The following is a 12415-nucleotide window of genomic DNA, read 5'->3' on the forward strand; positions in this document are numbered from 1 at the left end:
CTGTGTGAGCGCCAGAGTCCCGTGCCGGCTTCTCAGCCTACGCGACGCACAGCCTCGACGCCGTCGTGGACGCCCGGGGGCGCGCGCTCGCGCGCCTCGACGCCGTCGTCGACGGCGTCGAACGCGAACGAAGAGAGAGAGAGGGACTTATGCGCATGCGCGGAGAGGGGGTCATGGGGCGCGGCTCGCTGGGCGCGCGACCTCAGGTCGTCACGGCCTCGATGAAGCCGCGCGTGTAGGGGAACTCCGGGTTGAAGAGCGACTCGTTGCGGTAGGTGATGCCGTCGACGATGCCCTCGCGCTCGACCGTCTCGATGGGCGGCGGGGGGGGCTGGAGGCTCGGGCTCATCTCGAGGGACACGGTCGTGCCGCAGAGGTAGAACTCGTAGTCCTCGTTGTTCTCGTTCGGGAGCGGGTCGCAGCTCCAGCAGTGCTGGGGGTACTTGTCGTCGAAGGGCTCCTCCTCCGAGGGCTTGTACTCGTGCTCGTGCTTGAGGTAGAGGGCGTCGTCGATCTCGGGCAGGTCGTTGACCTTGAGGTCGCCCATGAGGCCGCTGTAGGCGACGCCGACGTGCGGCCGCGCGAGCGGGTGCGCGTCGCTGAGGCGCCGCGTGCGCTCGGCCTCGAAGGCGGCCTCGCGCTCGAGCTCGCCGCCGGACTTGACGAGGACGGGGTCGAGCTCCGCGAGCCACTCCTCGGGCGAGAAGAAGCGCGCGATGGACCGCTCGAAGTCGCGGAGCTTGTGCGCGTCGGCCTGGGCGCCGGGCGCGGCCCAGTCGACGTGGCCGTAGGACGCGCGGCGCGCGGCCTTCTTCGGCGACGCGGACGGCGGCGGCGGCGCCGCGCCGCGGCCCTCCTCGAGCTCGAGCTCGGACACGGGGCCGACCCAGAGCTCGGCCTCGCCCTGGAACGCGACCTTGACGGAGGGCGTCGTGCCGCGCACGGGCACCTCGACGACGACGCCCAGGGGCTCCGACGTGCCCTTGCGCTTGACGACGCCCGCGGACCACGCGCGCGACACGCCGCGGCTCTCGCCGAGCGCGTAGTCCGCGAAGAGCGGCCGCCGCGCGGCGACGGAGAAGCCCTCGCAGTCCGCGTCGACGTCGTGGAGCAGCTTCGCGGCCTCGTAGCCGTCGGGGTCCGCCGCGCGGGCCTCGAGCTCCGCGTAGAACGCGATCCTGTCGTTGAGGTGCTTCGCGAGCGCGGCCAGGTCCACGGCGACGCCCTCCGGCGGCCCCAGCGCGACGCTGTCGAGCTTGCCCTTCAGGACGAGATTGCCGCCCGCGTCGCAGGACACGCTCTCCAGGGCCAGCAGGTCCGTGACGCCGTCGGCCTTGCCGTCGCCGTCGTCGTCGGGCGACCGCAGCACCTTCGTCTCCGCCTTGTCGAGGGCCAAATTGAGAAAGTCCTCGCGCTCGAAGCAGCCCGCCGTCGACACGCCCGACGCCTGTGGAGCATGTGTCGAAATCTCTCGAACAAGAGGACGCCGCCGCGAAGACCTGCAGCATGTGCTTGAGCTGCTTCGTGGACATGGCCGCGAACTTCTCGTCGTAGTGCGTCTCCGTCGGCAGGAGCAGCAGGTAGCGGTCCTTGAGCGCGAACTTGCGCTGGGACCCGGGGGACCGCGGCTTGAGGCCCTTGTGGGGCTGCAGCACGACGAGCGCCCCGACGGCGTCGGCCGCCGCGAGCGACTCGCGCGTGAGCATCGCGCCGTCGTCGGCGCGCGCCGCGAAGCCGCGGCCCTCCGTCGCCGCGAGCGCCTCGCACGCCTTGAGCTCCTTCGCGGCCTTGTCCGCGAGGACCGCCGTCTCCTCGCGCGCGACGAAGATGGCGTGGCTGTCGTCGTCCTCGCAGCGCGCCGCCGCGCGCTCCGCGTTGGACTTGCACGTCTCCGCGGCGACGCGCGCCTGGTCCACGAGGCCCCTGACGACCTCGACGGAGTCCGTGCCCTTCTCCCGGTGGCTCTCGATCTCCTCGCGGCAGGCCTTGGCCCGGGCCCAGTAGCCCTCGGCGGACGCGACGAGCGAGTCGATGACGCTCTCCTCGTGGCGCTCGCCCTTGATGAACGTGAACGAGATCGGCCGGCCCGCGGTCGCGATCGACTTGATCAGGAGCGGGAACGTCTCCTGCGTCGGCTCGAGGATGAGCCGCTTGTTGATGGCGATGAGCTCGTCGCCCTTCCGCACCATGTCCGCGACCTCGGACTCCTCGAAGATCTCGTCGACCTCGACGTACTCGCGGCCCGCGCCGTAGCGCGCGAGGCTGATCTTGAGGCCCAGCTCCTCGCCGCGGAACGTGTGCGTGACGACGCGGCCGATCTCCTGGAGCGACTTGAGGCGCCGCCCGAGGAGCTGCTGCATGACGCGCAGCACGCCCTCGCGGTCCAGCTCCCCGGAGGCTTCCGCGTTCTTCACCTTTGCGAGGACGGCATCCAAGGGATCGTCGCTCTTGTGGAAGGCGATGGACGTCCGCTTCTTCGAGGTCTTGGTCTGCTCGACGAAGTTCTTGACGGACTCGGCGCGCTCGCGCTCGAGGCCCGACCACGGGCCCCGCGGCGGGGGGGCTGCCGCAGCCATCGGCGCGATGTGATCAGCCAAAAAATCCTTCGAGGTCGTTGATGAGGTGAGCTTTGCCTCAGGCGCCGGCGATCGTCTCGACTGCAAGCCCGCTCATGCGCTCGCTCGTCGCCGCCGCGGCCGCGGCCGCCGCGTGCTCGAGCTCCCACGCGCTCGAGGGCCCGCGGCACCTCCTCGCGCGGAGCCGCGGCGTCTCGCGCCGCGGCGTCGCGCTCCGCTGGGCGCCGGCCGTGCGCCGGCGCGGCGGCAGCCTCGAGGAGGACGAGGACGAGGACGAGTCCGACGACGAGGACGAGGACGACTTCGAGGACGACGACGACGAGATCGACGAGTCGGTCTTCGACGAGGATGTCGAAATCTCCGATGCCGACTTCGACGGGGACACCTTCAAGAGTCGGACGCTCAAGTCGTGGGCGGAGACGCCGCCGATGACGCAGGCCTACGTCGGCGCGTCCCTCGCGCTCACCTGCGGCTCCTTCCTGGCCTTCAACAACCAGTGGCCCGAGTGGCTCCACCTCAACTGGGGCGCCGTCTTCAAGCGCGCGCAGGTCTGGTGCGTTTTTTCGGCGTCCGCGGATTCGTGTTTTTGTTACTTCACCCGGCAGTGATGATTACTTGTATGCCGCCCCAGTCTGAGATAGTCACAGACTATATTGCTGAGCGGTCTGTTTATCGTTTAGCATCTGAGTCGAGTCGATCGCGTTCGCGTCAATCTCGTTTCGAACATTCCCGCCCCGACGTCGTCCCGAATCGCAGGCGGCCCCTCACCGCCTTTCTCTTCTACGGCCCCTTCGGCCTCTCGTACCTGCTGACGATCCACTTCGTGTGGACGTACATGGGCACGTTGGAGAAGCTGTCGCACACGGAGCCGTGGGAGTTCCTCGTCATGATGGCCTTCGGCGCGGGCTCGCTGCTTTTGGGCGTGGGCCTCGGCGGCATGAAGACGCACTTCCTCGGGCACAACCTCTCGTGCTTCCTCGTCTACATCTGGGCGCGGACCTACGAGGGCCAGGAGGTCTCCGTGATGGAGTTCTTCAACATCAAGGCGGAGCTGCTGCCGTGGTTCTTCGCGGCGCAGACCTACCTCCTCGAGCACGAGCTGCCGATCCACGACCTGCTGGGCATCGCCATCGGCCACCTCTACACCGTCGCGCGGCAGCGCAAGATCCTCGGCGCGCCCAAGCCGCTCCAGGACCTGTTCACGAGCAACCCGGCGCTCATGGCGAGATACGAGGCCATGGCGGAGGAGTTCGGATGAAAGTGTGAGTAAAGGAACAGTGAAGTGTGCAAATAAACGACCGTGGGTGCTGGTGGAAGGGAGCTCGGAGTAGGATGATGAGATGAGGATGGTCGGAAGGAGCATGATCGCCAGAGCCCGCGGCGCGTTCAGCGCGCCGTCGAGCGAGCTGCGGATCCTTGCGCGGACGGCGTCCAACCGCGCGTCGACGCCCGCAACTTACCCGTCGCGGCACGCCCGCGTCATCGATCGCTGCGCGGATTCAAAACAGCAATTTGCCCTCAATATGCAGTCGCACTTGGGACGATTTCAAAGCTCGTCGATCTCGAACGGCAGCGTCTTGTGCGCGAACGCAAAGCCGTGCGCAACGCAGCAGCAGCAGCTCCGCGCCGTAACACCGTCGCAGCAGCAGCGGTAGCAGCGCGTCCGTCCGCGCGCCAAAAAAAGCCGGTGCATTCGCGTCGTCACACGCGAAAACCATAAGAAGGCAATCATGACGGCCCTGGCGGAGCGCAACTCCTGGGCCGCCGAGGGCCTCGACGACCGCGACGCCTGCGGCAGCGGCATCGCGACCGTCGCGCTCGGCGACGACGAGCCGCGGCTCGTGCGGACGCTCCGCGGCCACCGCGGCGGCGCGGTCAACAGCGTGTCGTTCTCGCCGAGCAAGAAGCAGCTCGCGAGCGGCGGCGCGGACTCGTGCGTCATGCTCTGGCACTTCGGCCCCGCGAGCCACGTGCCCGGGACGCGGCCGACGCGCGCGTACCGCTTCGTGGGCCACCGGGGCGCGGTGAACCGCGTGACGTTCAGCCCCGACGGCACGGGCCTCGCGTCCGCGTCGAGCGACCGGACCGTGCGGCTCTGGGAGACGAAGGCGCGGGGCGAGAGCACGGAGCTCAAGGGCCACGGCGGCCCCGTGCGCTGCGTCGACTACGCGCCCGACGCGCGGCGGCTGCTCACGGCGTCGGACGACAAGACGGTGAAGATCTGGGCGCTGCCGCAGCGCAAGTTCCTCTGCACGCTCGGCGCCGGCGAGCTGGGCAGCCCCGGGGCCGCGAAGAGCCCGCGGCTCCGCGGCGGCGCGGGCTCGGCGACGACGAGCCACAGCAACTGGGTCCGCGCGGCCAAGTGGGCGCCCGACGGCCGCCTCTGCGCGTCAGCGTCCGACGACAAGCTCGTCAAGCTCTGGGACGTCGAGGGCCGGTCCTGCGTGCGCACGTTCTTCGAGCACGAGGGCGCCGTGCGCGACGTCGCCTTCTCCGGCGACGGCACGTGCGTCGTGTCCGGCGGCGACGACGGCAAGGTCAACGTCTGGGACGCGCGGAGCCACGGCCTCATCCAGCACTACGCGTCCCACGCCGGGCCCATCACGTCCATCGCCATGGAGCCCCGCGCGGGCCACTACCTCGCGTCGTCGGGCGACGACGGCACGCTCAAGCTCTACGACCTGCGCCAGGGCCAGGTGCTCTACACGCTCCGCGGCCACGAGGGCGCGGCGACGGCCGCGGCCTTCTCGCCGCGGTCCACGGACGGCGAGCTCTTCGCGTCCGGCGGCGCGGACAAGGTCGTCATGGTCTGGCGCACGAAGCTCGACGGCTGCGCGCCCCAGCCCCCGTCGACGACGAAGCCCCGGGCCGCGCGCGCCAAGGGCGGCGCGCTCAAGGCGACGACGCGCGGCAACAAGACGCCCGCGCCGCACCACCCGGCGGTCTTCGAGCCCAAGTCCCTCGCGCCGCCCGTGCTCCCCGCGTCGACGCACGCGCCGACGCTCGCGCCGCCGCCGCCGCCCGTCGCCGCGGCGTCGCCCGCGTCGCCCGCGGCGCCGCCGCCGGCCGCGGCGCCCCGCGCGTTCGCCGCGGACCCGGACGTGGAGAACGCCGTCATCGAGGAGCTCGTCGTGCCGCCCGACGACCCCGCCGCGCTCCGCGCGCCGTTCCCGCGCGCGCCGGCCGCGGCCGCGCCCGCCGCGCCCGCGGCCGCGGCGCGCGACCCGGACCACGCGCTCGGCGCCGCGCCGCGCGGCGTCGACCGCGCCATGCTCCCCGAGGTCGTCGCCTCGACGCTCGACCACGTCGTCGGCCAGCTCGACATCATCACGTCCACGCTCGCGATCCTCGAGCAGCGCCTCTCCATCACCGAGGACCGCGTCTCCACGATCCTCAAGTCCAAGACCGAGGAGCCGTCCTCCTAGAGCGCGGCGCGCTCCAGAAGACCCCGCCCATTTTCAGATAACGCGAACGCACGGAGCCATCTTTAGAACTTACTTGGCCGACCGGAGCTTGCTCCGCGCGTCCTCGACGTCGTCGATGCGCAGGACGGAGTCCGGCAGCTCCGGGGCGCTCGGCTGCTCGGGCGCGGGCTCCGCGGCGGGCTCGAGCGCGCCGACCTGCCGCGGCGGCTTCGCGGCGGCGACCCTGGCGAGGGCCGAGTAGTAGCGCGCGGCCTTCGTCGACGCGAGCCGCTGTTTCTCGGGTTCGTCTTCCGTCGGTTGCTCCTCCTCCTCCTCGGCAAGCGGCTCGGCGGATTCGTCGGCGACTTGCTCCTCGGCTGCTGGCGGCGGCGGCGGCGCTGCTTCTTCTTCTTCCGGCGGCGGCGGCGGAGACGCCTCCGGCGCCTCGGCGGCGGGCGGCGGCGGCGGCGGCGCGTCGTCGGCCGCGTTCTCCTCTTTCAGCGGCTCCCGAATTCGCTTCAAGTACGCCTTCGTCGGCGCGTCGGCCTGGCCCTTGATGCGGAGCGACGAGGCGCGGTTCTTGCTGACCGCCTCCTCCTCTTCGTTCTCCCACTGCAGCACCCACTGATCCTCCTTGTCGCCTTCCAGCAGCGTGCCGAAAATGTAGGTTTTGCCGCTGTCGATCTTCGCGCGCTTCCGCACGACATCACCTTGCGCTATTGGCTCGGTACCTAAAAATTCCTCCACGCGGCCGTCCCAAACGCGCTTCATAATGGCAACGGGCCGGGCTGCCCTGGGAAAGAAACCAATGTTGATCGCCGTTTGCCACAAGATGCCGCTGAGTGGCATCTCAGAGTCTCGATCGCGGCCAGCATCAAACCAATCATATGATGCGCGTCTTCGCCCTCGCTGCGGCCGCTTCGGCCGCCATCCTGGAGCCCATCGGGTACGACCGGGAGGGCTCGGCATTGGCTTTCCTCACGAACGCCGGCGTCGAGGCGACGGCCGCCGACGTCGCGGATTTGAACAAGGACGCGCCGAGCCTCGTGGCCATGCTCGCCATGGCCACGGACGCGCCGGAGCAGCTCGCGGACCTCATCAAGGCGTCGCCGATGTCCGTCATCGCCGACGAGGTCGACATGCCCGCCGCCGGCGCCGGCGCCGCCGCGCTCCCCGTCGTCGTCGCGCACGGCATGGGCGACTCGTGCTACAACTCGGGCATGAAGTCCATCACCGAGGCGGCGGGCAAGAAGCTCAACGCCTACGCGACGTGCGTGCCCACGGCCGAGGGCTGGCTCTTCGACACCATCGACGGCTTTTTGAAGAACATGGACAAGTCCGTCGACTTCTTCGCGGCGAAGATCCGCGCCGACCCGAAGCTCGCGGGCGGCTTCAACGCCTTCGGCTTCTCCCAGGGCAACAACGTCATCCGCGGCTACATCATCAAGTACAACGACCCGCCGGTGAAGAACTTCATGTCCATCTGCGGCATCAACGCGGGCGTCGGCGCGTTCCCGCAGTGCTCGCCCGAGATCCCCGTCGTCGGCCCGACGGTCTGCAAGGGCCTCGCGGAGGTCCTCGGCGACCTCGCCTACAACAAGCTCGTCCAGGACATCCTCTTCCAGGCGAACTACTACCGCGACCCCGCCAAGACGTCCGACGCGTCCTACCTCAAGAACTCGCGGCTCGCGCACTGGAACGGCGAGGGCGAGGTCAACGCGACCTACGTCGCCAACTGGGCGAAGACGGACAACTTCATCTGGGTCGAGGGCACGCTCGACACGGTCGTCTGGCCGCGCCAGGGCGAGCAGTGGGGCGCCATGGACCCCAAGGACCCGTGGAAGACCGTGCTGCCGATGAACGAGACGGACTGGTACACGAAGGACACCTTCGGGCTCAAGACCGCCGACGAGGCGGGCAAGAACCACTTCGAGTCCTTCGTCGGCGAGCACATCCGCATGACCGACGCCCAGCTCATGGGCTGGCTCGAGAAGTACTTCGCCTGAGTGAGCCGCCGCGCGGGCGCGCGCCATTTTTAACAACCGGCGAGACCGTGTTACACCGCGATCAGGGGCTGCGCGTCCTCCGTCTCCAGCGGGGACCCCAGCGGCGCGGGGGAGCCGGTCCGGCGCCGCGCGCGGACGCGCCGCGCGGCGTCGGACGCGAGGAACGAGAGGCAGTGCCCGCAGAGCCCCGCCGTGTAGACGCCGGCGCAGCAGAGCGTCGCGAGCCAGCCCCGCCGCGTCGTCGCGTCGCGGAGGCACGCCAGTGCCTATCACGCACGCGATTTTCGGAGCCAAAATCTCCCAAAGATTGGACGCCGGCGAGCGCCTCGGCCTCGGACGACGCGTGCGAGTACGTCGCCCCGAGGCGCCGCGTCGCCGCGTCGTAGAGGAAGAGCGCCTTGAGCGTCGAGCCGCGCTCGTGGTCCCGCGTGACGACGATGATGTGCGGCGCCGCGAGGAGGCCGCAGCAGCAGCCGCCGCGCGAGCCGGCGAAGACGCCGACCATGAGGAAGATCTGGTCCAGCGCGGCCGTGCGCGTGCTCGTCGGCGTGACGACGCTCGCCGCGCGCTGGTGGGGGCTCGCGTGGGCCGCGACGGCGTGGATGTCGACGTTTCTCAGCGATATTTCGCGCAGGCTGTGGCACGCGCCGACCGTGTCCATGTCTATGTAAACGGCGATGCGCATCGACGGCTCCCGCATGGCCTCGACGTCGACGCGCGGCGGCGGCGGCGACGATCGCTGGCGCTGCTTGCGCGGCGTGCGGATGATCATGGGGTCTCGAGCTTACAACCTCGAGATCGGGGCAGCAGCCTCAAAGCCATCGGGCAGCCTCGCAGAAGCTGGTGATGAAGGTGCTGCACATGTATCTGTTTTTGCATGACATCCGGCTCCCGGGGCTGCCTCTCGTCCTCGAGCATGGCCTACGTCCCGCTCGAAGATGCGCAGGCGTCGACGGCGCGGCGACGGCGGCGCGGCGCCCTCGCCCTCGGCGCCCTCGCGGCGACCGCGGGCGCCGCCGTGAGGGTCGCGCGGCGGCCGCTGTTCCAGGCGCTGGCCGCGGACACGGACGCGACGCTGGGCTTTAGCTGCTCCAACGAGTACAGCTCCGCGGCGTCGCCGGGCCCCGGCGTCGGCTACCTGCACCTCGACCCGCGCTACACGGTCGAGCCCGCGCGGCTCACGACGCTCGAGGCGCTCTCGAGCCCGCACGCGCCGACGTCGTGCGGCTGGGAGGTCGCGCTCGAGATGGGGGCGGCGTCGGACGTCTACGACGACGAGGTGGCGTCGCGGTCCTTCACGGCCAACGGGACGACGGTGGCCGTCGTCTTCCCGCGGCCCGGGACCTACGCGGTGACCGTGTCGTGCCTCAACGGCGCCGCCGCGGGCAAGCACAAGACGCTGAGCGCGACGAAGAAGGTCACGTGCACCTACGTGCGCCGCGAGCTCCGCGAGCTCAGCGACGCGGACCGCGACGCCTTCCTCGACGCCTTCATGGTCATGGCGTCGACGGGCAGCGGCGCGGGCCAGCGGCTCTACGGGCAGCACTACCGCGCGCTGTCCGAGTTCGAGTCCATGCACCTCGTCGCGGCCGGCGGCGCCCGCGTGGACCACATCCACGACGGCCTGGGCATGCCCACGCAGCACATCGCCATGAGCGCCGAGTTCGAGCTGAGCCTGCAGTCCGTCGCGAAGCAGATCTCGCTGCCGTACTGGGACTACACGGTCGACTCCTACCTCGTCAAGGCGGCGAAGAACGGCGACAAGACCCAGGCCATCTTCTCCTCGGACCTCTTCTCCGACGACTGGTTTGGCGCGACGAGCGGCCAGCGCCACACGGTGACGAGCGGCCGCTTCGGCTACCTCGAGGTCCCGCTGAACGCGTCCGCGGAGATGCACTCGCCCTTCGGCTACCTGCGCGCGCCCTGGAACGTGAACCCGAGCCCCTTTGTGACGCGCTACCACAACTTGTGCGGCATGGACCTCACGGCCGCGGCGACGGGCGGCGGCAGCAACGGCATCGTCGACTACACGTGGCCGACGTGCGCGATCCACCACAAGATGACCTTCAGCGACCTGTACAGTTCCTGGTACAAGTGGTCCTGGAACATCGGCTACACGCCCCACGGGCCCGTGCACGCCTGGATCGGCGGCGTCGGCGGCGACTGCGAGTCCGCGTTCGACGGGCTGGCGCCGATCGTCGGCGACGCCGCGGTCATGGGCCTCAAGGCGGGGAGCTTCGGGCTGCTGAAGGACGCCTACCGGTCGAAGATCGTGACCATGCCGACCTACTGCGCCATGGACAGCGGCCGGTCCTGCCGCTGGAACTGCCCGAACTTCACGGCGATGGGCTCGAGCGACGCGCGGACGCGGAGCGCGTTCCAGTTCCTCAACACCTACGGCGTCGACGTGTCCTCGCTCGTCTGGAAGGACCAGCTCGAGGTCGTCGAGACCGTCTTCTGCGAGACGACCTACTGGCCCGGCGACCACCTCGAGGCCGCGAGCCCCATCGAGGCGTCGTTCTGGCCCATCCACCCGACGATCGAGCGCCTGCTCCACTACAAGGCGCTGGCCCTGCCCTTCAAGGAGCACCTCTGGGAGGACATCTCCGCGGGGCCGGGCAAGAGCCTCTACTGCACCGAGGACATGACCGAGTGCCGCGGCCACCACCCCTGGGACCTCACGTTCTGGCAGGTCACCGCGAAGAACGGCACCGACGGCTACGTCAAGTCCTACCTCACGAACGAGGAGGTCCGCCAGCTCACGTCGCCGAACGAGAACTACTCGCTCCCCTACATCTACAACCACTTCGAGTGGCCCCACTGCGACGAGGACGGCTACCCCTTCCGCAAGCTCGAGAGCCCCGCGCTCTCGTCGTCCTCCTGAGCCCCCGAACTGTGTCGGGCGTGTCTAAGTGTGGGAGGAAATTACCCGGGATCTAGTGCCAGACGCTCGGGATTGGCGCGATTAAGCATCATGACCCGGAGCCTCCGACGAAGGCCCGGGGCTTCGCGCGCGTTTGCGACTCGCCTGCTCGTTTTCTTTGCTGAAGCGTTCCTGCATTTCGGCCAACTTGTACTTGTACCACGCGCAAGAGAGCACCTTCCACACCAAGTCCCGCAGCGGACCCTCCTCGAACTGGTCGGCGACCGCCGTCATCGTCTGCTCTTTCCCCCAGACCGCGTCGCGCAGCGAGCCGAGCGTCCATCCCCAACATTCGAGAGCGGGCGGCAGGTCGATCTCCGTCTTTCCCTCCAGCTCCGCCTGCTCCATGGGCTCCTTGGTCTCCGCGTAGAACTTCGCCGCGGCCTCGGAGCCCGCGATGATTTCGTTCTGCAGCAGCACTGCCGCCATCTCCATGTCTTTGGTGCACGGCAGCGGGCAATATTCGTGCGTGAGATGCTGGATGTTCGAGTAGAACTCCGCGTGGTATGCCATCTGGCCGTTGGGGTGCTTCTGCTTCACGAGCCAGCGCACCGCCTCGCAGGAATCCCTACCTACCGCCTCCAGAGCCTCCATCAAGCACCAAAAAGCTCGAGGCACTTTAAGATGCACTACCATTGCACAGCAATTTAAGCCTCTCGTGGGGAGATCTCGTGGGGATTATGCTGTCTCTGCGTCATCGCGCGACGCCGGAGCAGTGCTCGGCAACACAGACGAGATGATGCGTTCGGCGTCATCGGGCGACGGTGCACAAGCGTCCGACGCATCCGACGAGGAAGAAGAAGACGAGATCGTCGCCTGCAAGCGCTGCGAGCGCGCGTGGCTGGCGCCCGAGGACTGGGCGCGCGACGGCCTCGCGGCCTGCTGGCCCGCGCTCCGCGAGAAGCTCCTGAGCACCTCGACGCCCATCGCGCGCGAGGACGCCGCCGCGCTCACGCGAGAGCGCTTCGCGGCGGAGTACGAAGCGAAGCGCCGGCCGTGCGTCGTCGCGAACCGCGACGCGGCCCGGGAGCCGCTCGCGCTCGCGGCGCTCCTCGACGCGTTCGGCGACCTCAACTGGCGCGTGTCGGACACCCACGGCCAGATGGTCGGCCTCCGCGAGTGGTGGGCCTACGCGCGCGCCACGGACGACGACGCGCCCTTCGGCATCTACGACGCCGAGTTCGGCGACGAGGGGAACCCGACGGCGCGCCTCGCGGCGGCCTACGACGTCCCGGCCTTCGCGGCCGAGGACGCGTTCGCGCGCGCCGCCGACGGCCCGCGGCCGCCCTGGCGCTGGATCCTCATGGGCGGCCCGCGGTCGGGCACGGGCATGCACGTCGACCCTTTGCACACGCACGCGTGGGTCCACCTCTGCGAGGGCCGCAAGCGCTGGCTCATGCTGCCGCCGGACACGACCGCGGCCGCGCTGGCGACCGTCGGCGTCGCCGAGGGCCGGCAGCTGCCGAGCGGCCAGTTCTTCGCGCGGCACGGCGACGCCGCGGCGAA

The 12415-nt window shown here is 69.6% G+C and overlaps 4 protein-coding genes across 4 annotated transcripts; 3 read left to right on the forward strand and 1 right to left on the reverse strand.

Annotated features, from left to right (window-relative positions):
• Positions 1 to 202: 202 nt before the first annotated feature.
• On the reverse strand, positions 203 to 2360 carry AURANDRAFT_64710 (hypothetical protein; the record flags this gene model as incomplete). Its single annotated transcript, XM_009039479.1, has 2 exons — positions 203 to 1447; positions 1500 to 2360. The coding sequence occupies 2 exons, from the start codon at positions 2358 to 2360 to the stop codon at positions 203 to 205; spliced, it is 2106 nt and encodes a 701-aa protein (XP_009037727.1).
• A 311-nt stretch (positions 2361 to 2671) lies between these two features.
• AURANDRAFT_71775 (hypothetical protein) lies at positions 2672 to 3864 on the forward strand (the record flags this gene model as incomplete). The annotated part of the gene is made up of 2 exons (XM_009039356.1): positions 2672 to 3129; positions 3333 to 3864. The coding sequence occupies 2 exons, from the start codon at positions 2672 to 2674 to the stop codon at positions 3832 to 3834; spliced, it is 960 nt and encodes a 319-aa protein (XP_009037604.1).
• Positions 3865 to 4306: 442 nt separating this feature from the next.
• AURANDRAFT_27325 (hypothetical protein) lies at positions 4307 to 6001 on the forward strand (the record flags this gene model as incomplete). Its single annotated transcript, XM_009039357.1, has 2 exons — positions 4307 to 5548; positions 5858 to 6001. 2 exons carry the CDS (start codon positions 4307 to 4309, stop codon positions 5999 to 6001), a joined length of 1386 nt encoding a protein of 461 aa, XP_009037605.1.
• A 1118-nt stretch (positions 6002 to 7119) lies between these two features.
• On the forward strand, positions 7120 to 7986 carry AURANDRAFT_27577 (hypothetical protein; the record flags this gene model as incomplete). The annotated part of the gene is made up of 1 exon (XM_009039358.1): positions 7120 to 7986. One exon carries the CDS (start codon positions 7120 to 7122, stop codon positions 7984 to 7986), a length of 867 nt encoding a protein of 288 aa, XP_009037606.1.
• Positions 7987 to 12415: the final 4429 nt, after the last annotated feature.

Source organism: Aureococcus anophagefferens, assembly GCF_000186865.1.
Source record: "Aureococcus anophagefferens unplaced genomic scaffold AURANscaffold_11, whole genome shotgun sequence".
NCBI classification, from domain to species: domain Eukaryota; class Pelagophyceae; order Pelagomonadales; family Pelagomonadaceae; genus Aureococcus; species Aureococcus anophagefferens.